General features: G+C 49.4%; 1 protein-coding gene across 9 annotated transcripts in view; it reads left to right on the top strand.

Moving 5' to 3' along the window:
• The first annotated feature begins 277 nt into the window (after window positions 1-277).
• The window catches only part of DIP2C (disco interacting protein 2 homolog C), a 310254-nt gene continuing 286824 nt past the window's right edge, over window positions 278-23707 (top strand). For 5 of the 9 annotated variants that reach the window (XM_044927925.1, XM_025264062.2, XM_044927924.1 and 2 more), the window contains exon 1: window positions 293-520. In XM_044927925.1, coding sequence (XP_044783860.1) covers window positions 436-520 — 85 coding nt within the window. In that variant the 5' untranslated portion in view covers window positions 293-435. Of the gene's footprint in view, window positions 521-23707 lie in introns of all 9 variants that reach the window. The other 4 variants (XM_044927926.1, XR_006544533.1, XR_006544532.1 and 1 more) reach the window with 2 other exon arrangements.

The raw sequence follows: 23707 nt of genomic DNA, 5'->3' as shown, positions 1-23707 counted from the left end.
CAGAGGCCGGGGCTCCAGCCGGTCATTTTCTGCCTCGGGCCCGGGGAGGGCGGGGGCCGGGCTGGGCGGGGAGGGCCGCTGCGCCGGTGCGCGCGCCCGGGCCCCGGGAGCGCGCTCCGCCCCCGTCCCCACCGTGCGCGCGCCCCGCCCCCCATGTGTGCGCGCGCCCCGCCCCGCCCCCCTCCCCCCGTGCGCGCCCTCGCCTCGCGCGCGCTCCGCGGAGCCGCCGGTGCAGCGGAGCGGGCGCGCTCCGGGCGGGCCGGGGGCGCGGGCGCGGGGCCGGCGAGCCGGGGCGCGCGGGGGAGGCGCCGGGGAGGAGCGCGCTGCGCCGCCGCCCGGCCTGCCGCCGCTCGGTGCGGGTCCGCGGGGCGCGAGGAGCGGCGAGACCGCGGCCTGGAACAAAGGGAGGCCGGCGCGGGCGGGGGCGGCGCGAGCATGGCGGACCGCAGCCTGGAGGGCATGGCGCTGCCCCTGGAGGTGCGCGCCCGGCTGGCAGAGCTGGAGCTGGAGCTGTCGGAAGGTAACAGGCCCGGCGCTCGGCCGGCCGCGCTGTCACGGGGCCCGGGCGGGCGGGGGTCCCGGTGCAGGGCGAGAGCGGCCCCCGCCCTGCGGCTCTGCGTCGTCCGCCGCGGCCCCGGCGCCGGGGGCCGGGGGGCCTGAGGGGTTCTGGGGGTCCGGGGCCGCAGGGCGGGTCTGTGACTTGAGGCGCAGGGCGAGCCTCGGGCCGGGGGCGCAGGACGGGCCTGGGGCTTGGGACGCAGGGCAGGCCTGGGCCGGGGGCTCAGGGCGCGACGCGGGCTGAGGCGCCGCTGGGGCCGCAGGACGGGCCGCGGGCCGGGGGCGCAGGGCGGGCCGCGGGCCGGGGCTTCGCGCGCGGCCTGGTGGACCGGGCTATGTCCTTGGTGCGCGTCCGAGCGCTGCCTACCGCGACCGGGCCGGGGGCGGTTCCGCAACGCGCGGCCTGAGGCGCCGCTGGCCTGGTTCTAATGCGAAACTTGTCGTTGGACTTGAGGGTCTGGACTTGAGGGTCTAACCTCGGGGTCCGCGGCGTCCGGCCTGGACCGGCCAGCACCACTATTGTTTCCGTGCGCTGGACGCGAAGGTTGGCTGGGACTGGAGAGCCCCCTCCGACAGGCCGGGTCTGTGCCGCGTTCCCAGCGGCTCACGCTTCCAATTTGTGACAGATTCGCTACAGTGATTTCATGGAGTGTTATATACGGTTTCTTATTTTCTGTTAAGGCCGGGATCATGTGCTCAGCTGTCATAAGTTTTAGGTCGGGGTTTGCTATGTCTTTTTATAAAACCCAGTAAAAGTTCCGAATGTTGAATGGTGACTATAGATTTAGAATTCACCCGGCCCACCCTGGAAAGGCCACTAATACACTCGGGGTGGAGAGAGGCCGTGTCCTCTCAAATTTATATTTGAAACAGTTTAGTAGTGAACTCGTATTTGTGTGTGTGTGTGTGTGTGTGTGTGTGTAACGGTTTTGTGGGGCTGGCAGCCAAAAAGTAGATTCATTGGTGCCAGTTTTCATCAGTTGGGAGAAACTGGTGTTGACCTGATGTTTTCCCTTTTAACACTTTCAGGGGGGAAGGAGGTGATAAAGGTGGGGGCCTGGGTGAGGTGCCTCTTCAGATGGTGCTCTCTGGAAGGCTCCTGTTTCACGTTTGGGATCCTTGGGGGCTCTGTGATGCTCAGCTGTCCCACAGGAGATGTTTCCTGGACTCTGCTCAGCAGCCGCTGTCTGAGGGGCTGAAGGGGCCGCAGGCACTGCTGGACCTCAATGCCGAGCTCAGCTGGGGAGCAGAGCTTAGTCCACACTGGTGGGTAAGGAGTTCTGTGTGGACAGGTGGCTTGGAGGGGCGCAGGACCCACTAGAGAATATTTGCCCAAGTTCTTTGGCTTCATCACTGCTCACATGGGTTCTTCTCCCCTGCCCCCTACCCGCCACAGCTCTGCACCACAGCTGTGCTGTTTGCAACACCCTATCCTTCCTGCCTTGTCTCCAAACAAGCTCTTCTGCTCCATCTGCCTCATCCTGATGTTGTGTCAGTATGCCCCTGTGCAGCCTCTGAACTGACCAGAATCTCTCTGCCTCCCCAGTCAGCCTGGGCTGGGCTCTCACCTTGCTTCTGCCTGTCTGGGACAGTGTGTGGCCCCTGGTGGGAGTGGCTGGTGTGAACGTGGACAGAACACACTCACTTGCTAGGTGGCAGTTACCGGTCACCCTCAGTCACTCCTAGACTGTGTCCCTGTTGCCCAGAGGATGGCAAAGCATGTGCTCAGCCTGGTTCTCTGTGAATACCCTGTGTCCTTGCAGATTTTAAAAAGGGTTTAATGAGTTTCTTATTGAGTGTCAGGACAGAGGAAGGGGCGTGTGTTTGCATGCGTGAATCACATTATTGTTTCTCCCTCTCTAAACCTCCCTAGGCCTGGCTGGAAGACCCGAGAGGAGAGGGTTGTTGCTGTGACTGCCCAGCGTGAGCCGCCCCCCTACTCCCCCTTTAGCTGTGTCATCTTTGACTTGTGTTGTCTGCATTGGGTTGATTGGGTCTCTCTTTAAGGTCATTTGGAATTTTGTGTATTGTGACCATATAGTATAGTTTTACTGGCTTAAGCTAGATGAATCAATTTGCTTTTCAGTATTGTTTACCAGAAACCAAAGAATGAAAGGATCAGAAATTATTGTCTCCTCACATTTTGGAACTTAAAAAATCCCCCACCATATCCACTTGCAAAGTGAAAAGTTAAAACAACTTTTAATGCTGAATTGAGAGTATTGCTTTCATATTTATCTTCAATCAGGATTCATATGAAGAGAATTCTTTAAGTTAGTCATCATTTTATTAAAAGGTTAGAAAATACTGTGGAAACGTGTGTGGACTTTCTGGCACTCAGTTCTTACAGAGGAGCATGGAAAGCAGTTCCGTTTTCAGCATATAATGTATGCTGAAAAACCAGAGTAGGCTATTCTCCTACGTGGCCTGCCAGCCGCTAATGGTTGTGTATAATCTAGATCAGTAGATGCTGGTCCAGCTTTGGTTTGCCCTGTCTGCTGTGCTGTTACAGACACTAATGTTCTGTTTTATGGGTCACTGTCGGGTGCAGGGTTGCAGATTGACTTCTTGGCTGCAGAGCTCATATTTCCACCCTCCTGCCCTGCCGGTTGCCCGCTCTTTTCTTTCCACTGTCTGTTGCTGTCCGGTGCTTCCCCTCGGGACGCTGGGCTCCTCTCTCCGAAGAACTAATGCCAGCAAAGAACAGGAGCTCTCTGTGGGGAGAGGCCTCTGATCCTTGCGTCTGGGGGAGTCTTGTGGGGCCAGGAGGATGCTTGGCACTGAATGTGAGATGGAGAGGAAGCCGGTGAGCTGGCTGGTCGCTGGGGGCCAGGTGGGGTGGTGGAGGCTTTTTTCCCCACACACTTTTCCCTGAATCATTTTTTCTTCCCTCTCCTCCCCTCCCTTTCCCTTCATTCTTGCCTTTTGGAATCATGCATTTTTCTCTTTGGCTTTAAGAGGGCCACTAAGTAGGTAATATGTGAATAAACATTATTTGGCTTAAAGGAAAACTTTAAATGGAAACATCAGCAAAGCAGAGCAGAAAGAGAAAATTTCTAAATAAAGGCAGACTCATGTCTTACTAAAAAATTAGCTGTTGATTGAAATTCAGCAATACATTTCTCTGTTAACTGATGGTTTGTGTCCTGGGCTGTGCATACCCTGGACTTGCAGCTCTAGAGAATCTCATCCCACTCTTTCAGCAATGGTTCCATTCTTATTTTGGTAGGACTCTGGGAAATTGCCTTGTGATACAGCCTGTGAAAACCGTGATGTTTGCAGAAGAGACGTCTGTTAGCTTTATACTTTGTGGTTTTTAATTGTGAGTGTGCCTACTGACTTCCTAACTCTTGCTTATGGGAGTTACTCAGTCTGTAAGATCCTGAATTCCTGCAACTAGCAGTTATGTTCTATAATTGACTCCAACTTAACGTTTTCAGGTAAGCGCAAAACTGCCCAAGGGAGGTGGTGGGTGCCATCAGTTCATTGTACTGGTCAAGGAATCACTCTTTTTTTAAGTTACAGATGAGTAGTTCACATGCAGCTGGCACAATCCTGTCACCAGAGTAAAATCTTAACGAGATAGCCGGTTGGAAGGTTTGTAGGTTGGGGGGCAGGCGTCTCCAGGGCTGCCAGCACACTGGCAGGTGCACCTAGCTCTGCGGCCTGAGCTCTGTCCCCTGCAGCCCCCAGCTCTTCTTGGCGGTACGTGTGACTGCAGAGCTGGCCCCCCGAGCTGAAGTCTTGGACCACCTTCCACGGGTGGGGGAAGGAGACCACTGTCTCTCATGCAATCCAAACGTTCTCCTCATTGAAAGGAAACAGTGGGCTCTGGAAAACAAGTGTGTGAAAAAAATGTTTTCTTCCAGAGTCTCACTGGTAACTTGTCACTGGGAGGGGAGGAAGGAAGGGGGTGCAGATTCAGGGAGTGACAGCTGAGCTGCTGCACCTGCAGTCAGTCCTCACGCAGTTAATAAAGCCCATTACCTCTGGGGCAGCATGTCAGTGCTGGTCCCGGGAGCTGGAGTCCTTGGCTTGATAAATCTAAAATAAAAGATTATTACCTGAATTACAGATATTTACAAAACGGCAGCATTGATATGGGTGGGATGTGAAATGTGTGGACTTGAGTTTTAAGAGTTGTTTAGAGTTAGGAAAATTGTTACATTTGAATGTTCTTTTCTTGATGAGTAAACATAGATGTCAGATTTAGCTGGGAAGGTAAAGGCACATATTCAAGGCCCTAATGTGTAAGGTTGATCCCAGCGCTCAGAAGGTATTTATGGGGCTGTAGTCACACTTAGAGCTGAATGCCATGAGGTCACAGCTGTAACAGTGACTATTTTGTTTCATTCTGGGCCCACTGGCTTTATATTCTTGTTATGGTTTGGAGGCTACAGGCTGTTGGATGTTATGAGTCACTTTTTGCCTTCCTCCTCCCAGCCTTTTTCAAATGAGAAGTCTCTTTTTTTAGAGCTGATTTTTTTTTTTTTTTTTTTTAAGCAGTGATTTATGGGATGAGTTGTAGCATTCTTCTGAATTGCAGAGAGAATGTATTGGATAATCTTCGTTTTGATGTCATGTATATGGACTGATTCACCAGTTCAAATCCTAGTCATTTTAAGGTTCTCATAATTACTCAGGCATCTTCCTAAAACCAGATGCTTGCCTGCAGGTATCGGCTAGGTTTTGCACGTCAGTGTTTTTCCTGGAACAGGGGGCACCTCACTGTGGGTGACACGATGGGCTCCGGCCGCTGTGGACGGTTCCCATCCTCCAGTCTCTTCGTCTGTATGCCTCTACTTTCACGGTTGCCAGTGGTGATTTTCCTTCTTCTCAGTCTTCTTGTGCTCCCTACAGAGGTCACCTGCTGTCATTGCCTCTGCACCTTTCTTTCTGCTGAGAGGGTCAAAAGCTTGTGATGTCTCAGAAGCAGCAGTTGCATCAATTTGTTGGTGATGATAATACATAGCGCTCTCGAAGGGGAGACTCTTAAGTGGGAATTCATGTGTGAGAACACAGGAGTGGGGTTTGTACATATATGGCTCTTTCTTCAGGATTCAACGCAGTGTTAATGTTCATAAGCACTTAAGACTGGTAAAGTGGGGAAGGGCTGAGATGTTGGGCTGTAAAGTCAATAGGACAACAAGCAGCCTTCTTTTGGGGGAGGGGACTGGGGAGGTGGCTTTTTAGTTTTGCTGCTGCTGAATATTTTGCAAAATGAAATGTGCTCTGAGAATCACAAATTGAGATCCTTCTTTACCAAGCATTTTGTGTGATAGGTATGAGAAGTCAGGGGAAAAAAGACCCAAGATAGTGAGCACAGAAGCAGTCTGTGATTGATAGTGTTAAACAGATCTTTCCCTTCTGGGCTGCTGGTTTTTAAATCATATTTTTTTGCTTATTAGGTTGGAAACTTTCTGTGTCCCCATGAAAAGATTGAAAACTGCCGGCCAGATCCAAACCAGTTCTGTCGGCACCAGAGACAGCAATTCTTTGCATACTTGTCTGCAGTTATGCACAATTAGAATTTTTTTTACTGAATTATCTGGTTAGTCAAGTCAGGTGTTTTTCTATTTTTTTATTAGAGGAATTCTAAAACATTTTAAAATTATGACATAAAGAATTCATATGGGTCCTGTTCAGTGTGGGCTGGTTCATACTCCCAGACTCAGGTCTGAGCCTCTGGCCGAGGAGGGAGGTAGTCCATGCATCTGACTTCCCTGTGGCCACTTGGTGCTGGGCAGAGACGCTTTCTCCTAAAACCACAAGCAGTCTCTCGTGTCCTGACCACGTGTCTTACCAGTGTAGCTTGCCATGTGTCAGGCATTTATGAAACGTCCTGTTAGTGGGGAGAGACCCACCCATCCCAGTTTCTGTGCTGCCCTGTCTTAATCCTGCCTTCGTGGCTTTGTTTTGGCTGTTCTCTTCTGTTGGCAGAGCCTCCTGTCAGGACTTCTTCACTCTCGGGAAAATCATGAGCACTCACTTAGAGCCCTGTCCTGTTTCTGGCCCAAGTGTCATATCCCTGAGAAGATGTGGGTGGTGTGGCTCCAGTGAAGGGGGTGGTGGTGTGTGTGGCTCCAGCTGATGCTTCCTGGACAGTTTACCTGAAATGAGAAGAGAAATGTAAACTGTGTTGCTAATTAACCTTATCAGAAGATTCTAGGTCTTTATGAGTAAAGTAATGGCACCCCACTCCAGTACTCTTGCCTGGAAAATCCCATGGATGGAGGAGCCTGTTAGGCTGCAATCCATGGGGTCACTAAGAGTCGGACACGACTGAGTGACTTCACTTTCACTTTTCACTTTCATGCACTGGAGAAGGAAATGGCAACCCACTCCAGTGTTCTTGCCTGGAGAATCCCAGGGACGGGGGAGCCTGGTGGGCTGCCATCTATGGGGTCGCACAGAGTCGGAGACGACTGAATTGACTTAGCATAATGTAAGTAAAGATTACGGGCTTTGTTGCAACTAGAGCACATTGCGTCATGTCAGTGTCATGGTGACACAGATGACAAGATCTGTATCTATACGATCTTACCTGCACAGAGGGTGAGAGCGGTAGCAAAGCCCGATGGTGTCAGTGGCCAGAACGAGTGAAATCTGGAGTTGGCCAGACGCATTCGGAAGGACGGGTTCACCCCAGAGCCATCGGTCTCGGGGGCTGGGTTTAGTGGAGGGGGCACGGAAAGCACCAAGTCCATGTCTCACTCGTGGGTGACCTTCTGTGCTTCCCGAGCCTCTTTGGGTCTTTTTCTGAGTCTTATTTGTGGAGATTTGTGTGCAGATCCTGAGAATTCTCATGTGTGTCCTCTGAGGAGTCTTCCTCCAGATCTTCATGGGTAGGGAGGGTGTCCCCTGCTGTCAGATCGGGTTAAGAACCCTGCCCTCGGGACAGCTGTGGGGATCAGTGATACAGTCACAATGTCTGCTCCGTAAACATTCATCCCCACAGTTCCCTCAAGGCGCTGTCACTGGGACAGGGTTTCCCAGCCCCACCTTTATCTCTGTGGTTTGAGTTACAGGGATTGTGAGAGCGGCCCTGGGAGAAAAGCAGGGTGCCCAGTGTGGGCGCGGAGTGTGAGGTGGGGAGGGCATCTCTTAATAGTTGCTGCCTGGGCACTTACCCTGCCTGGGGCAGCTTCAGAGCTGTGAGGCCTCTTTTTTTTTTATTTTAATGATAAATCTTCCTTTCTGGTGGACTCTCTGTGTCAATACTCCTGGAAACCCCCTTTTCAACCTTTTTACTTTTCAAGAGAAAAGGAAGGGTGTCCTAGGTCAGACTCCAGCCCAGGTGTGTCTGGCAAAGACGACCTGTTAGGTCACAGTCATTGAATCCGGGACCACGTGTGGATCTCCGCTCAGAGTCCTTCCCGGCGCCTCGTGGAGGTGAGGCTGACCTCCACCGGCCCTGACTCTGGAATCTTCCTCCTGGAGCTGCATGTTCCCCAGCCCTCAGTGCGTGTGGAGAGGGCTCAGCTAGCTAGCTTCTCCTTGTTTCCCACGACAGAGGACATGTATGCCACTACGGGCCACAAAGGTGGGGCTGCGTGAGCCCGGGCAGCTCTGAGAGGCCAAGTCAGAGTCAGGCTCGCTGTGGCCATGACCCCGGGGCTCGGTGCACCCCCCACCCCTCCGCCCAGCACTCGCCACAGGGCCTGGGCTTTTACTCTTTACAGTCACCTGGCGGTTATGTCGGTGGTGCTGTGTGGGTTTGTGAGTATGAGTGGCTCTTCTCATCAGTTTTTATAAGCTGCTTCGCTTTTCCTTTCTGGCTGTGCTAGGTCTTTGTTGCTGCCTGCAGGCTTTCTCTGGTTGTGGTGCGTGGGCTTCTCGCTTTGGTGGCTCCTGTGGTTGTGGAGCATGGACTTTAGGGCGTGCAGGCTTAGCTGGGATGTGGGCCTGTGGGATCTTCCTGAACCAGGGATTGAACCCTTGTTGGACCACCAGGGAGCCTTTGTGCTTCAGTGAAACCTAAGCTGGTTCTTTTAAAATAATATCCAGAGATAGTCTGAAGGGCCTCCCCCGCCCCCCTGCCATGAACTTGTATGTGTATGTGTGTGTGTGTAAGTCTCTCAGTTGTGTCTGACTCTTTGTGACCCTGTGGACTATACAATCCATGGAACTCTCCAGGCCAGAATACTGGAGTGGGTAAGCCTTGCCCTTCTCCCAACCCAAAGTTATGTATAATAACTATTAATACTTGAGTAACAGCAAGTAATAGGACGGAGCTGTGTATGGATGTGTGCTCAGCTTCTTCTGACTCTTTTCCTCCCCGTGGACTGGAGCCCACCAGACTCCTCTGTCCATGGAATTCTCCGAGCAAGAATATTGGAGTCGGTTGCCATGTTCTCCTCCAGGGAATCTTCCCAACCCACAGATTGAACCTAGGTCTCCTGCATCGCAGGTGGATTCTTTACCCCTGAGCCACATGGAAAGCCCATAAGGTAATCTTTAAGGAGCTGTTTAGGCAAGGGTGCAATTCCACTAAACTTAGGTCATTAAAAAAACACCTATTTAAATCCAAGGAAAAATCAACTTGCCAGGGTGGAAACTCTTTTACTATGTACATTGTAATGTATCTCAGGCCCACACTTGACTGTTGCAGTGCTGTGTCCTGTAGGGACGTTCTATCCACATGAGATTTGGTGTTTGGGTGGTTTTGTTGTTTCATTCTGCTGTTTAGTTCAGTTCAGTTTAGTCGCTCAGTCGTGTCCGACTCTTTGCGACCCCATGAATCACAGCATGCCAGGCCTCCCTGTCCATCACCAACTCCCGGAGTTCACTCAGACTCACGTCCATCGAGTCGGTGATGCCATCCAGACATCTCATCCTCTGTTGTCCCCTTCTCCTCCTGCCCACAATCCCTCCCAGCATCAGAGTCTTTTCCAATGAGTCAACTCTTTGCATGAGGTGGCCAAAGTACTGGAGTTTCAGCCTTAGCATCATTCCTTCCAAAGAAATCCCAGGGCTGATCTCCTTCAGAATGGACTGGTTGGGTCTCCTTGCAGTCCCAGGGACTCTCAAGAGTCTTCTCCAGCACCACAGTTCAAAAGCATCAATTCTTTGGCACTCAGCCTTCTTCACAGTCCAACTCTCACATCCATACATGACCACAGGAAAAACCATAGCCTTGACTAGACGGACCTTTGTTGGCAAAGTAATGTCTCTGCTTTTCAATATGCTATCTAGGTTGGTCATAAAGCTCAAGTGAATACAGTCTTACTGCAAATAGTGGGGCTAGTCCTCCCCCACCAAGCCCAAAATTGACTTGGACCAAATGAAAAATAGCACTTGGAGTCATTTTGCTGTTGATACCAGAGTCCAGACTTTAAGAATTTCTGTTACTTGTACATAAATTAATATGAAAAGAAAGTAGAATTCTGCCTCCTCTGTTTCTATGGCGATGAATTGTTATTTAGCTGTTATACTGGTAAGGGATAATATAGGCATCTATAATGCCTGTTGGTGTTTTAGAATTTCTTCCCTGTTATTTGGAAGACCTGGCTCTGGACACAGGGATGAAAATAACCTTGATTTTGCTTGTTTCCTTCATGACTTGTTGAATTTGACACAGGTAGGATTCTGGTTGAAATCTCTCCTTTATGGAAAGTGTCTTAAGTAAAACACACTTTCTGAAAGTGTTGTACAATGTTCTATCTCCCATGGATGCAGAGGAACAGAGCCTTGGGGAAGGAATGTGGGCAGAGGTTCCTTGGAGGGACTGCCGTTCTGCAGGTGACAAGTGTCTGCTGGGGCAAGTGCTTTGCACAGGAAGTAAAACTTGTGGACTGGCTGTGTCAGTGGGGTTGTAGGGCAGTCTGACCACTATCACATACTCTTTCTAAGATTTAATTTTTGATTGTGTTGGGTCTTCGTTACTGCGTGCAGACTTTCTTCAGATGCAGTAAGCGAGGGCGCCTCTTTGTTGTGGTGTGTGGGCTTCTCTTGTTGCGAAGCAAGGGCTCTAGGGCGCACGGGGTTCAGTAGTTGCGGCTCATGGACTCTTGCAGTTGTGGTGCATGGGCTTAGTTACCTGCAGCATGTGAGATCTTCCCAGACGAGGGATCAACCTGGTGTCCCTTGCATTTCAAGGCAGATTCTTAACCACTGGACAACCAGGGATCCCCTGTCATTTATTCTTGAAAGATGATGTGAGGTGGGAGCAGTATTTAGAACACTAGCATTTCTTGAATAGAAGAGATGAAATAAACCTTGTATATCTCATGGTGTCTTAAGGCTTTCAGCTGCTTTCATGTTGACATTTCTTTACTCTTTTGAAAGTATTTTCTGGGAAAATGACATTAGCTTCTTTGTATAGATGAGGAGACTTCAAACGAATAGAAACTCATGAGCACTAGAATATTGGCTTCGTGACACATTTCCACCATCACGAGTTAACTGAACCATTGGGCAGCTTTCTTCTGAAGCAGGATGGGGACCCCATCTTCTCCTATGAGATCTGCAGGAGCTCTGGAGTCCGGGGGGCTTCTAGGAGGGTGAGCAGTAGGCAGCCTCCTCCCCAGCAGCCTGTTCCTGTCAGAGGAAATCATTCATCTTTCCCTTGCACAGGGTTGTAATGGGTGGAGGCTTACGCTGCACATTTTCTTTGCTGTCTGCCTCTAAATTTATATTCAAGATTGAATCTGTCATCTAGGGGATGGATATGTGGGTGTTCACCATACACTTCTGTTTTCTATATGTTTGAAATTTTCCTGTTTCTCGTGGAAGATGAACAGCATCCTTTAGAATCAGGAGACTGGATCAGGTTCATCAGAAATCTTCATCGTTTTGCTCAAGAGATGATGCTGTTAATTCTTGTGTTATTTCCTGGAACAATATTTAACTTGAGGTTCCAGGAATAACCTCCTCAGTGTCTCTACAAGAGTGACCTCTATCCGAGCTTCCTATTACTAAACAGGATGATGGCGAGTGCGTTTAAGCCACCACCAATCACTGACAAGGTGATCAATCTTAGGTCTTTTAAGCAGAGTGCTTTTCTTCCAAGCGGACTGCCAGTCTGATGACCCCCAGGCCTTGCAGAGATGGGGGCCATGTCTGATGGATGTGAACCACCCGCTCTTGGTCCCCAGAGAACTGGAGTCTTGTCAGTAGGAGTGGACAGTGCATAACTCAGACTTTTAAATCAGATGTTGCAAAGTGATGTCTTTTTTTGGCATGAACAGAGCTTGTTACCTGTCTGTAGGGGAGGACACCTACATGTCTCAGGCACCACTCCCTGGTTGCTCACCTGTGCTAAGCACTGCATTAGGTGTCTACATAGATCACTTTTTTTTTGAAGGACATTTGTCTCACAAAAAGGGAAGCACGTTAGCAAGCTTGCCTGGGGCCCTGTGGCTGAGTGGTGGGTGCCAGTTGGCTGGTTTGCCCTGGAAGCCCTCTCAACACCAGCCTCCTCAGTTCTGGCTCCTGACTGGACATCACCCTCATGGAGTGAGCCAGGAGTCCAGCTCACAGATGGAGTGTGGAAGGAGATACCAAGTTTCTTGGTATGTGTGGTGACTTCTCTTTTATGTATTTACTTTCACATACCCTAATAATATGTATTTTTCACCTGATACAACAGTTAATTACCAGCCATTACTGGTACAGAGTTCCATGAAGGATATTTTAGGAACCTGTAGTCTCAAAAAAGAGCCTTTATTTTCATAACTATAATGTTCTTAATAATGTTGTTGGGATTGTGGCTTTCTTTTGTTTCTTATTTTTAGATCCTTGAGTGGAAGCTATTTAGTGATTACTCATAATTGTGAAAATAATCTAGCAATGATAGGAACTTGTTAGGACAAATCTGTGTTTTCCTTTCTTTTATGTAGATAACAATATTAATCCAAATAAATGTTGGCAGGAATGACCATGTGGGTAAGATTTTTATGTGATGTGGCCATCTTGAGATATCGTCTCAGGACTTTTCTAGAGCATCTATCTTTATTCTCAGTACGTGAACGCTCCCCATTCCCTGATTGTTCCCATTTGAACCAGAAATTTGAATCCACGTGTCCGAGATGGTGCTTGTGTGTGTGTGCACATACCGCCGTATTGTTTTGCTGTGAGAGGGGCTGTTTGAACACTGCTTTTGGACAATTTCCAGTCTCGGTCAAAAAACCTGTAACTTCTTATTAGTAAAGGTGAAAATTCTAGAGACCATGGACTATTCTATCTCCAGATCGTTGTACCTGTTCTGTTAGCAATGAAGGCCATCAGTCTTGGCCTAGTCAGGCCACGCTTATAGAATTAAGGGAAACAAGATCACTTCCAGCTTGTTTTAAATCTAAAGCTGCTAGCTATCTCCATAATAACCCAATCTTAAAAATGATACAATTAGACTTTTAGTGAATTAAGTTAATTTGGTTATCTACAGTTGAATCATTTCACTGCATTGTGAATTAACTTTTTTTGATTTCTTCATGATATGGAGTTAGTCCAGAAGGTAGGCTGTAGCCTTAGACCAAAGCATTAACGTTGTTACTTGTCACTTGAGACCAGCTCTGGGGTGATAGCCATAGCCTGTGTTTAGTTCCTGCTTTCTACCTTGTTCTTGATTCCGAGTCCCTCTCGGTCCGCCCGTGTTCTTTCCACATCCCCGCTCCATCCTTCTGTTCTGTTGGCTTTCTGACCCATTGTAGATGTGTGTGGGGGAGAGAGGGTTCTAACTGCTGTGAATTTTTGATAACCTGTGGAAAGGACTTTGTTTTTGAGCAAAACACCTCTAAATGAACCTCCAGTCACCTGAATATCATGGATTTGTGGACTGTGGGTGGAAAGTTTTAATTGTTTTTTGTGGGGTTTGGCTGACCTCTCTCTGCCCCACCGATTACTCCTCCCATCCCGTGTACTCAAACTCTGCAAGCCTGGTCAACACTGTTAGATGCAAAATAATGAACAGAGCGCTATAAATAAGAATTCACGTGTTGCCACACAAATGCTTTCCCTGTCATTTCAGTGTGGATTGCTGCTCCTGTGGGGACCCTGAGGATCTGGCCTTTGTTTGGGAGCACCTCACAGTGGGGTGATACGAAATGTGAAATCGGCTACAATATTGTTATCACTCACAAGCAGACAACAAAGATACTTTCATCTGAGCAGCCCCTGAAAATTAGGACGGGCTCAGTTTGGATGTTGGATGACCTTTTTGAAAAATGCATCTGGCTTTCGTCACACCTTGAAAGCTGTGCTTATACTGTTTTCTGTGTTGTACTTAGAATGTCTACAGTTCTTAAAGGATATATTTACTTATTTTAAGGAGATAAATTATTTTACAGTAAAATACTCTCTGGGGATTTAGGTGGAATAGGTTTGCCATGGCTTCCCTCTGGTGGCTCAGTGGTAAAGAATTCGCCTGCTGATGCAGGAGGCACAGGAGATGTGAGTTCAATCCCTGGGTCGGGAAGATCCCCTCGAGAAGGAAATGGCAACCCACTCTAGTGTTTCTGCCTGGGAAACCCCATGGACAGAGGAGCCTGGTGGGCTACAGCCCATGGGGTCACTAAGAGTTAGACACGACTGAGTGAAGTTAACACTGCCCTCTTGCACACAGGTTTGCCATATTGTCCACTGTTTAATACCAAATGTAGTGGGCTCTTAAGTGGCTGACATGCCACACCACCTTGCAGGTGTGTACTTGGGGGGAAGTTGTGTGTGTGTAAGTGCAAACATACACACACACACACGTATATATAACTGGTTCAATCACCTTTGATTCCAAAGATGGGTAGAGATTGTTTTTGGCATATGAGAGCTTTTGAATTGTTCTGTTCCTTAAGCATTTATTTCACTTGCAGTTTATTGAGTGAAGCTGTGTTAGATACTGTGAGAATGGTGACAGCTGTTTTTATAAAGACAGGACACAAGCTGGTGGGAAGTTCAGTATCTGTCAACAAAAGTTGAGCAGGCCCCTGCGAGGCTGTGTGGAATCAGGTGCCCAGTGAGTGGTGGCAGCCAGGAGGGCTCTGAATCAGAGGAGGGAGCCGCTGGGCGCCCCCTCGTTGTGCCCAGGCATCTGTGTTTGGGGGTGCCATCCCAACCCTGTTCTCTGCCTGGCTGTTTCTGGCTGTGGCGTGGGATTGGGCTGGGCTCAGGCAGGAGGCCTGTGGGATCGTGGCACCGGAGCCTCTCCTGGCTTTCAGAGGCCCATGAGTGCTTGTTCATGTTCTCCATGTGTCCTTCCTCTCCCCCTGCCCTGTTTTTCCTCTGGATCTGTGCTCATGGCCTGTACTCATAGCAAGCTCTGTAGTTGCTTCCAGCATGGGGACCAGTGCTTATCATGGGGGACCTGCCTGTGGGGGTGGTTCCTGGGGGAGCACAATGTCCCTGTGTCTTGTGGGCCTGGGGGAGCACAATGGCTCTGGCCCTGTGCTTGAGCCTAGGCACCTGTTCCCAGCCCCCACAGGGTAGGCTGTGGCCTGCATGCTGGGTGGCCACCTGCGGAAAGCCAGTCTGTGACTGTCGCTGCCCTTGACACTCGCTCAGTTGGTGACACTTGGCCCCATGGACAGCCAGGCTCTGCTTCACCATCTGTGTGTTCTCTCCTGTGGGAAGCAGGCCATTTACTGTGGTTACCCGGGAGGCTGACTGCCTGCCCCGGCTCCCACTTTCAGAAGGGTGGTCTTGGGTGGGACCAGGGTGTGGGTCTCCAAGTGAGTCTGGTGCAGCTGGCCAGCCTGTGGGAGCTTGGGGCCTCCCCATCCACTTCGAGCTAACTGTACGTTTCTTGGTACAAGACTGTTAGAGTAGAAGGATAAGAAGTAGATGGTAGGAAATTCTAGTTGAGTCTCAATGCTGGGAGTATTTGGGATAAGTAATAGCATCCTAGGCTTTATGTTCAACTTTCCCAGTAGGTACAAAAGGAATAATTGTGAACAAATGGCCAGCTTGAAGAAAATGGAAATCCACAATTGCATTGTGTGAACTTTTATTTCAAATTTATTATCCCCCGTGTGGCTCAGACATTAAAGAATCTGCCGGCAATGCAGGAGATCCGGGTCCGATCCTTGGGTCGGGAAGATTCCCTGGAGAAGGGAATGGCTACCCACTCCCGTATTCTTGCCTGGAGAATCCCATGTACAGTCAATGGGTTCTCAAAGAGTTGCACACGACTGAACAACTAACACTTTCACTTTCCCATTAATGCAGAGGAGGAACACTAAGAGTGGGCTTCTCCCCTGTCCAGCCTGCAGGCGGGGAGCCCAGCAGTGATGGGGTTGGTGATGCCAGGTGTCTGCCAGCCTCAGTGGTCACTGTGGGTCCTTACATGTTCAAAGTTGGGGTGGAGCCTGAGCCTTGGGAGAGAGGAAGGGGACTTCTCTGAGGGGTCTGCCCCCGACTGCCAACCTGTGCCAGCAGGCTGTGTTCAGGAAGCAGGGATGCTGAGCCCAGGGTTGGCTTTGTGGTCTGTTCTGGGCAGTAGATCCCATGAGAGAGAAGCTCAGCTCTTGTTTCTTTCTGACGCTCGCACGTTTCACCTGGTTCCTGTGGTTGATGGTTTCCAGGGAGGTGGTGTGGGGCTTGCTCAGGGGAGAAGCAGCTTTTCACGTGTGTTGGGAGTTCAGTCATCCCCGCCTGGTCACATGGTGGTCAAGACTTAACCTCTACAGACTTTTTAGGGAAAATGCAGAATCTTCTGAACACCTGTGTATGCTTTTCTACTGAAAAGGTTATTCATATACTGTAAAGCTTTCTGGAACTGTTAATATTATTTTCCCTATTAGATGGGATTGTTAGTGGACTTGTACTATTAAAAACCTTGTTCTAGATTGTCTATTTACTGCTTACTCTTTCCCACTCTTCTTTCCCTGAAAAAAGCACCAGTTACAAATGAAGTTAATAATGAAATAGAGGTCACAGAAACGTAACAGTGTATTAAAACATGTTAAAATATGTATGTATACTTTATACAAGTCATCGAAAAGGGAAATAAAGACTGAGAGGACCCATGGTGCAGAAGTCTCACTGTGATGTGACCTGAGTCTTTAGAGCTCTGTGTTACTTCCTCAAGGTCAGCTTCCAGGCGGGTCTCTCTTCACCAACCCCGGAGTAAAGACTGAAAGGTGGAAAGGTGATTTTGGCATTAGCCAGTCATAATTCAACAGACTTGTTTTATTAGTTGATAATTTAAAGCATTTCACAGTTATAAAAATTTGCTAATGTACTTTTTTTTTTTAAGTTTTCTTACTATATGTTTCTTCTGGAGTCTGTGACAACTCGCTTACTTTTCTGCTATCCTGAATTACAGTGTGTTGAATTAGGAGTTGTAATTCCTTCTGCTTTAATATTTATTGAAAAGTTCCCTATATATTTTTAGATGTATATTTGGTACAGTTTAAAATGTTTGATACACTACAATTTTAAAACATCACAAATATTATTATAGGATATAAATTGATATTTTTAGAAAGTAAATAAATATAAAAATTGGGACAAAGATTTAAAAAAATTATCTGTAATTTTACAGTTCAACATAATGCCAAAACATTTTATTTCTCCATATCATTTGAATTAATCCAGAACTATAACTAAGTGGTGAAACAAGGTTGATGCTATGTAATTTATAACAATATGTTGTATGTATTGTTGTGTTATTTTATTGAGGGAGTCATTCACCACACGAAACAGGCTTTTGTTCTTTCTAAGTAAAAGCAAGGTTCACAGTTAAATCTCTTTCTCAGGCTCACAGGAGGTGAAGCTGGCAAAGACCCACGATCAGGATTGCCGACCGGATAATTTCTAGTCAAGAACTCACAGAAGTTCAGTGGACTTCCCCAAACTAGTCCTCCTTTTCTTCCCCCTGGAGCAAAATAAACTTGCTAGGAACTTACATTGTGTCTTATAAAGGTCTGTCTATCACAAAGCACTGTGTTTGGTTAAAGAAAAAAAGGCAGAAGAAAGTTTACACATGAAGATGCCTCTGAACTGAACTGTGTTGAAAACACAAAAGCTTAATCCTTTTGATTTTGGATGTTAACCCTTTATCAGATAAAAGGATTGTAAATAATTTCTCCTGCTCTGTAGGCTGCTTTTTCAGTTCATTGATGGTTTTTCCTGCTGTGCAGAAGCTCTTTAGATTAATGTATTCCCACTAGATTTTGCTTACATTGCCTGTGCTCTTGGTGTTCTTATCCAAGAAATCATTGCCAAGATCTTGGTCAAAATTTTTTCCTCTGTGTTTCTTTTAGAAACTTCCAGGCCTTACCATTAAGCTTTTAATTCATTTCAAGTTAAATTTTCTGAGTGGTCATTTTCTGCTTGTGGTTTTCCAGTTTCCCTAATGCCACTGATTGAGGATACTTTCTCCAGTGTCCTCATACAGTTCAATAGCAAAATAACAAATAAGTCAATTAAAAATGGACAAAGGACCTGAAAAGACATTTTTTCAAAGAGAACATATAAATGTTCAACAGGTACGTGAAAAGGAATCCACATCCCTAATCATCAGGGAAATGTGGATCAGACCACACTGAGATATCATCTCACACCTGCCAGAATGGCCCTCATCAAAAAGACAACGAATAACAAGTGTGGGTGAGGCTGTGGAGAAAAGGGACCCTGCGCACTGTTGGTGGGAATGTAAATTGGTGCAGCCACAATGGAAAACAGAACGGAGGTTCCTCAAAAAGTTAAAAACAGAAATACCATAAAATCCAGCAGTTCCACTCTTGCGTACTTATTTGAAGAAAATGAAAACACTGGCTTGAAAAGATAAGCACCCCCATGTTCATAGCAGCGTTGTTTACAAATAGCCAAGACATAGAAGCAATATAAGTATCCATTGATGGATAAACGGATAAAGATGTGTGTGTGTATGTGTGTACATACACGTGTACAATGGAAAGAACAGGAAGAATAGGATCCTGCTCTCTGTGACAACATAGATGGGCATTATGCTAAGTGAAATTGTTGTTTAGTTGCTCAGTCGTGCTCAACTCTTTTGTGACCCCATGGACTGTAGCCCACCAGGCTTCTCTGTCCATGGGATTTCCCAGGCAAGAATACTGGAATGGGTTGCCACTTCCTTCTTCACGGGATCTTCCTGATCCAGTGGTTGAATCTGCGTCTTCTATATTGCAGGCAGATTCATTACCACCGAGCCACCTGGGAAGCTCCAGTGAAATTAGCCAAAGACAAATACTGTATCATGTATATACAGTTATATTTGTCAGTTGATGCTTTTGAGCTGTGGTGTTGGAGAAGACTCTTGAGAGTCCCTTGGACAGCCAGGAGATCAAACCAGTCCATCCTAAAGGAAATGAGTCCTGAATATTCATTGCAAGGACTGATGCGGAAGCTCTAATACTTTGGCCACCTGATGTGAAGAACTGACTCATTGGAAAAGACCCTGATGCTGGGAAGGATTGAAGGCAGGAGGAGAAGGGGATGACAGAGGATGAGATGGTTGGATGGCGTCACTGACTTGATGGACATGAGTTTGAGTAAACTCTGGGAGTTGGTGATGGACAGGGAGGCCTGGTGTGCTGCAGTCCATGGGGTCACAAAGAGTTGGACACAACTGAGCGACTGAACTGAGCTGATTCTTGTCACTTACACCTTGGAAAGTTGGGGGAGGAACTTGATCCTTTAGGCCGGGCTTCTCAGCTGCAGCTGGTGGATGCCCAGTGTGTGCACCGTGAGAGGTTGAGTGTCATCACTGCCTCCTACCCTCAGGTGCCAGGAGAACGCTCGCTCCTAGCACTCTGCCCCTGGCTGAGAACCACTGCTGTTGCTGGCGCGTGAGGCATGCAGGTTACACTCCCCAATCAATAGCTGTTTCTAGTTTCTGGAAATCTGGTTGTGTGACATAGTTCGGTGTTGGTGTTTGGTTAGACAGACACACAGGCCTTACTGTCCAGACCTCAGTGTGTGTGTTTTACAAAGACGCAACCCTGCTGATGCCTGGATCCTGCATGTTTATGTGGCCGTGGGCACGTGTGCTTCTGCCTGTGTGTGTCTGAACCTGACGTTTCCACTTCTGGGGCGTGGCTCCCCAGGGGGAGCTCTGGGCTCGGAGGTCCCAGTCCCCCTGCAGACTTTCCTCACTTCTCAGTGAGGGTGGAGGGTGACCCCACTGCCCTCCACCATGTTCCTTTGCTGTCCCAAACCAGGTCCAGTGTGTGGGTGGTTTCCCTTCTGGCCTTTCTATTTGTTAATTAGTTTAGTTGCTTCCTTTACCATCCCCGAGTTTCCCATACTTTTTTAAAGCTGGATGTGGAATTACAACAGAAATGCAGCCTGTGCCAGGGCAGTGAGGGGCACAGCTGGCCATTTAGAAGGAGAGTTTGGAGCGAACGGGGCAGCGGTTTAGGGTGATGGGCGACCCTGGGGAGATGGGGCCCTGGTGTTGCAGAGCAGGAGGCCAGGTTTGAGCCGGGGGCGCCTGGAAGAGTGGTGGGTGGCAGGTGGTCCTCCGGGTGACAGCGCTTCTCTGGGGAGGATGAGCCTGCAGACGGGTGGGGGTGGAGGGAGAGGCCAAGAGCCCAGGAAGGCGCCCAGAGGACCTGGGAGCCCTCGGGGGTCTTGGACTCATGCCTATGGGTGTCATCTATACCTGGTCTTGGGGTGACCACCCCACACAGAACATGGTTCCTGGGCCCCTGCTCTGGGACCCTGCGCCTTGAGATCGGGTTCATGATTGGAGCCCATTGGGAGTGTGGTCCCCAAGTTGTCTGATTGCATTTTGAAGCAGCCACGTTGGGGAGCCAGGCGCTGGTTTCCTTCTTCAGTCCCTTGTGTCCCTTCCTCTCTGGTGCTAGGTGACGGGCGGGCGGGAGTTAACAGCAGAATCTGCAGAGCCAGCCTCAGGCACACTGGCTCCGAGCTGAGGGAGGGTGAGGGGAGAAACGTGCATTTTCACTTGGACACTGGGTCCTCATGCAAGAGAAAAGCATGGGATTTTTGCCAGATTGTTTAAATATTCTAACTGTGCTCACTTTCATCATCATTATATGGGAGCTGGGGGTCAAAGTAGCTGAGGGAAGGGAAACATTTAGGAGAAGTTCAGGTTATCACTTGTGTTCTGATTCTGGGGTTTTGTCTGAAAATGCCACTTTTATTTTTGGTAGGATGCTTTTTAGCACTTGTGCTACAGCATTTGGAACTCTGTATTTTTGTGATATGTTCACTGGGAGGTGTTTAAAATTAGATTCCTAGAAATCAGCTGTGGAGCGCGTGGCCACACCTCGCACCTGGCAGGGAGCCCGGCCGGCGGCAGTTCCTGGTGTTTGCAGGATGCCCAGCACCCAGGGTCTTCTCTGGGTCTCAGGACCAGCATGGTGTCCTTACAGCCCTTCCTCAAGTGAGCCTTATGGCCCTCACGGCTGTCAGGCGGGTGCGTGTTTTCACTGTTGTCCTGCTTCTTCCGCTGAGGGTTACTCTTCCTGCAGTTGCGAACAGAAAGGAAAGGGGCATCTTCCTGCAGACTCCGAGCTCAAGCTGAGCTGCCCCGGTCACTTCTGTGCATTTCTGGCTTCAGAGGGACCCATCCTGGGGTTCGCTTTTCTGACTTCCCTGGTTCACTTTGCCCTGGTGTTATTTCTGAAGGCTGTTTCTTTGCCTTCAGTTTTGAAAGCTGTGGTTTGGTTTCCAAGATGATGAAAGGGTGGTGAATAGGGCGTGGAAAGAAGGAGCAGGAAGGGCCGGGCGGATTCTCTCTTGACTGTAGTCAGTAGGAACCACTCAGAAGAAACATCAAAGTGGGTCACTCCCAGGAAGTCCTGGGGGCATGTGGGACCACCTTAACCCTAACCATACTTCTAACCCCTAACCCTAACTTCTAACTTCTGACCCTAACTCCTAACCCCTAACCCTAACTCCTAACCCCTAAACCTAACTCCTAACGCCTAAACCTAAACCTAACCCTAACTCCTAACCCCCCAACCCCTAATCCTAACCCCTAACCCTAACCTCTAGCCTCTTACCGAACCCCAAACCTAAACCCTAACTCTAACCCTAACAGGCCTGTTTGGCCTTGTCACGGGGTGGAGAAGGAACACCCTCAGTGTGAGGCCTGAGCCGCGTCTTGGCAGACTCTGACCATGGCTTAGCTCGGTTCTCCTGGTGGCTTTGGCTGGAGCTGGGACAGCTGCTCTCAGACCCGCTATACTTTCTCCATGAACTTGAGCGCGTCAAAGACGTGGGAGGTGGTGGCTTGACCCCTCCCTCCTTAAAGCCACAGTCGCTGGGAGAGCAACAGCATCAGCAGAAGTCCAGGCTCCTTGGGGTGGGTCAGCCGCAAGCCCTTCTTCCTGAGCTGCCTGGCACCCCCCTGACTTGTGCTGGCCTGGAATCGTCCATATGCTTCGTGCCTGTGGTCCCGGACGAGAGCACGGGGAGACTTCTGCCACGCCCTCCACATGGGACTGGCGAGCGTGCCCGACGATGACTCGGCTGTTTCCCAGGAGCCTGCCATAGACCTTGCTCTTGTCCTCGTAGGAAACCAGAGACACCAAAAGAAAAAGCCAGGGGAGGCCGAGCTGTAAGAAATGGCTAATTATGTAGGAGAGGGAGTGGCGCTGGTTATAGAGTGTGCATTTCCTATGAATAGACGTCATTACATGGAAATGCAGTGTTTATAAAGTCACATTTGAATATTTTGAGAAGAGCTTAGAGAAGAGATGCTGTTAAGTGTGACAGGTTTCTTGGGGCAGTGTCTGCACATACACCGGCAGGACGCTGTGTGTAGCTGGCAGGGCGGAGCACCCACTTCAGGCTCTCGGTTCTTCTTTTCTTCACTGTGAGAACCAGGACTGAACATTGTCCTGGGAGCCACACTGCGAGGGGCTGCTCTGTCTTCCTTCTACAGCCCTTCACTTCTCAGGACGTTTGATGGCCCCTGTGTGCTCTGGGAAATTGATGTTCTGTGTAAACAAGTGCATCATGCCTGGTACATGTCACATGCTCAGTGGCTTTTAGCTGTTGTTAATTTTCCTGTTGCGTCTCTAACGTGCTGTCCTTCATTTGAAGAAAAGGGCACATGTGTATAATACATAGCAAAGAGTGTGGAGAGAACCAGAGCCTTTTCACCAGCCGAGGTTTCATTCTAACGAAAGCAGAAATGTGCTGGGAACCCCCCAGGACTCAGGACGCACACATGGCCCCCTAGACATTTTCACCATGCATGGTGCTGCCTGCCCAGCTGCTGTGCAAAGGATTCCTAATGATCTGGCTTTTCTCCTCTTTCATCGGTGGTCTTTTTAGAGAAACCCTTAGTTGTCGGAAAAGCTCGATGCGTGTGTGATTAGAGGTAGCTGTGATGAGGGGACACCGGGAAGCAGTGTCTGGGGATGGTGCTCTGCTCTGTCACCCCAGGGGCTGCTCTGGGTGCCATGTGGGGGCAGCTCTCATCCCTAGCCTGTCCCTCAGCAGTGGGGCTCCTTTGGGGGACCCTCGCCTGAGCCCTCTTTGGGGGAGAGCAAGAGGCATGGCCTAGTGCTGGGTCCTCCCGTGGAGCCTAGGCCCTGCTGCTGGCAGCTGTGACCCTGGCCCAGGAGACATGTCTGCAGGCATCTGTGAGCTCAGGCAACAGGCAGGAGCCCTCCAGGAGGAGCCAGGACCTCCTCTGCTGAGCTGTGCTGGCTTCATCCTTTCCCAAGGCCTTAACAAAGAGAACCTGGGCTTATGAGCTAGCCGCAGGACCATTTGGTGTGCTTTTGGCATTGCTGGCCCTGCTAGGAGCCATGTCCAGCTGCTGACCGGTAGGGGCCTGTGGCCCCATCCCAGTGGAGGACTTAGTGTTTCTGAGTCAGGAAGTTCAGGGATGGAGAACATGCTGATTCTCCTTTTAATGTGTAGCAGATGGTCTCTCCAGCAAGCTCGAGAGTCAGAGCTGTGGGACGACGGGCAGAGCCCCGGGTGTAGGCGGAGGACTGGGCGTGGGTGTGCTTTGCCTTACGCCCCTCTCGCCCTTGAGGCCCACCTTCCTCGCCACATCTGCTCTGATGAAGATGCTGTGGGTCACAGGGCGTCCTGGGGTTTCCATGCCTTTGGTCTTCACACAGTTTGGATGGTGGTGTGGAACTTGGGCACCCAGAGGCTGGAATTCCACCACCTCTTTCTGGGACCCAGGGTGACTGTTCGCACTGGGGACATGCTTGCTGACTTGGAGATTTCTTTCGAGTTTGTGCAGCTGTCTTTGTGG

This window comes from Bubalus bubalis, chromosome 14 (genome assembly GCF_019923935.1).
Source record: "Bubalus bubalis isolate 160015118507 breed Murrah chromosome 14, NDDB_SH_1, whole genome shotgun sequence".
Lineage (NCBI taxonomy): Eukaryota > Metazoa > Chordata > Mammalia > Artiodactyla > Bovidae > Bubalus > Bubalus bubalis.
Note: the sequence above shows the minus strand (reverse complement) of the source record. Positions and strands in the feature narration are given on the sequence as shown.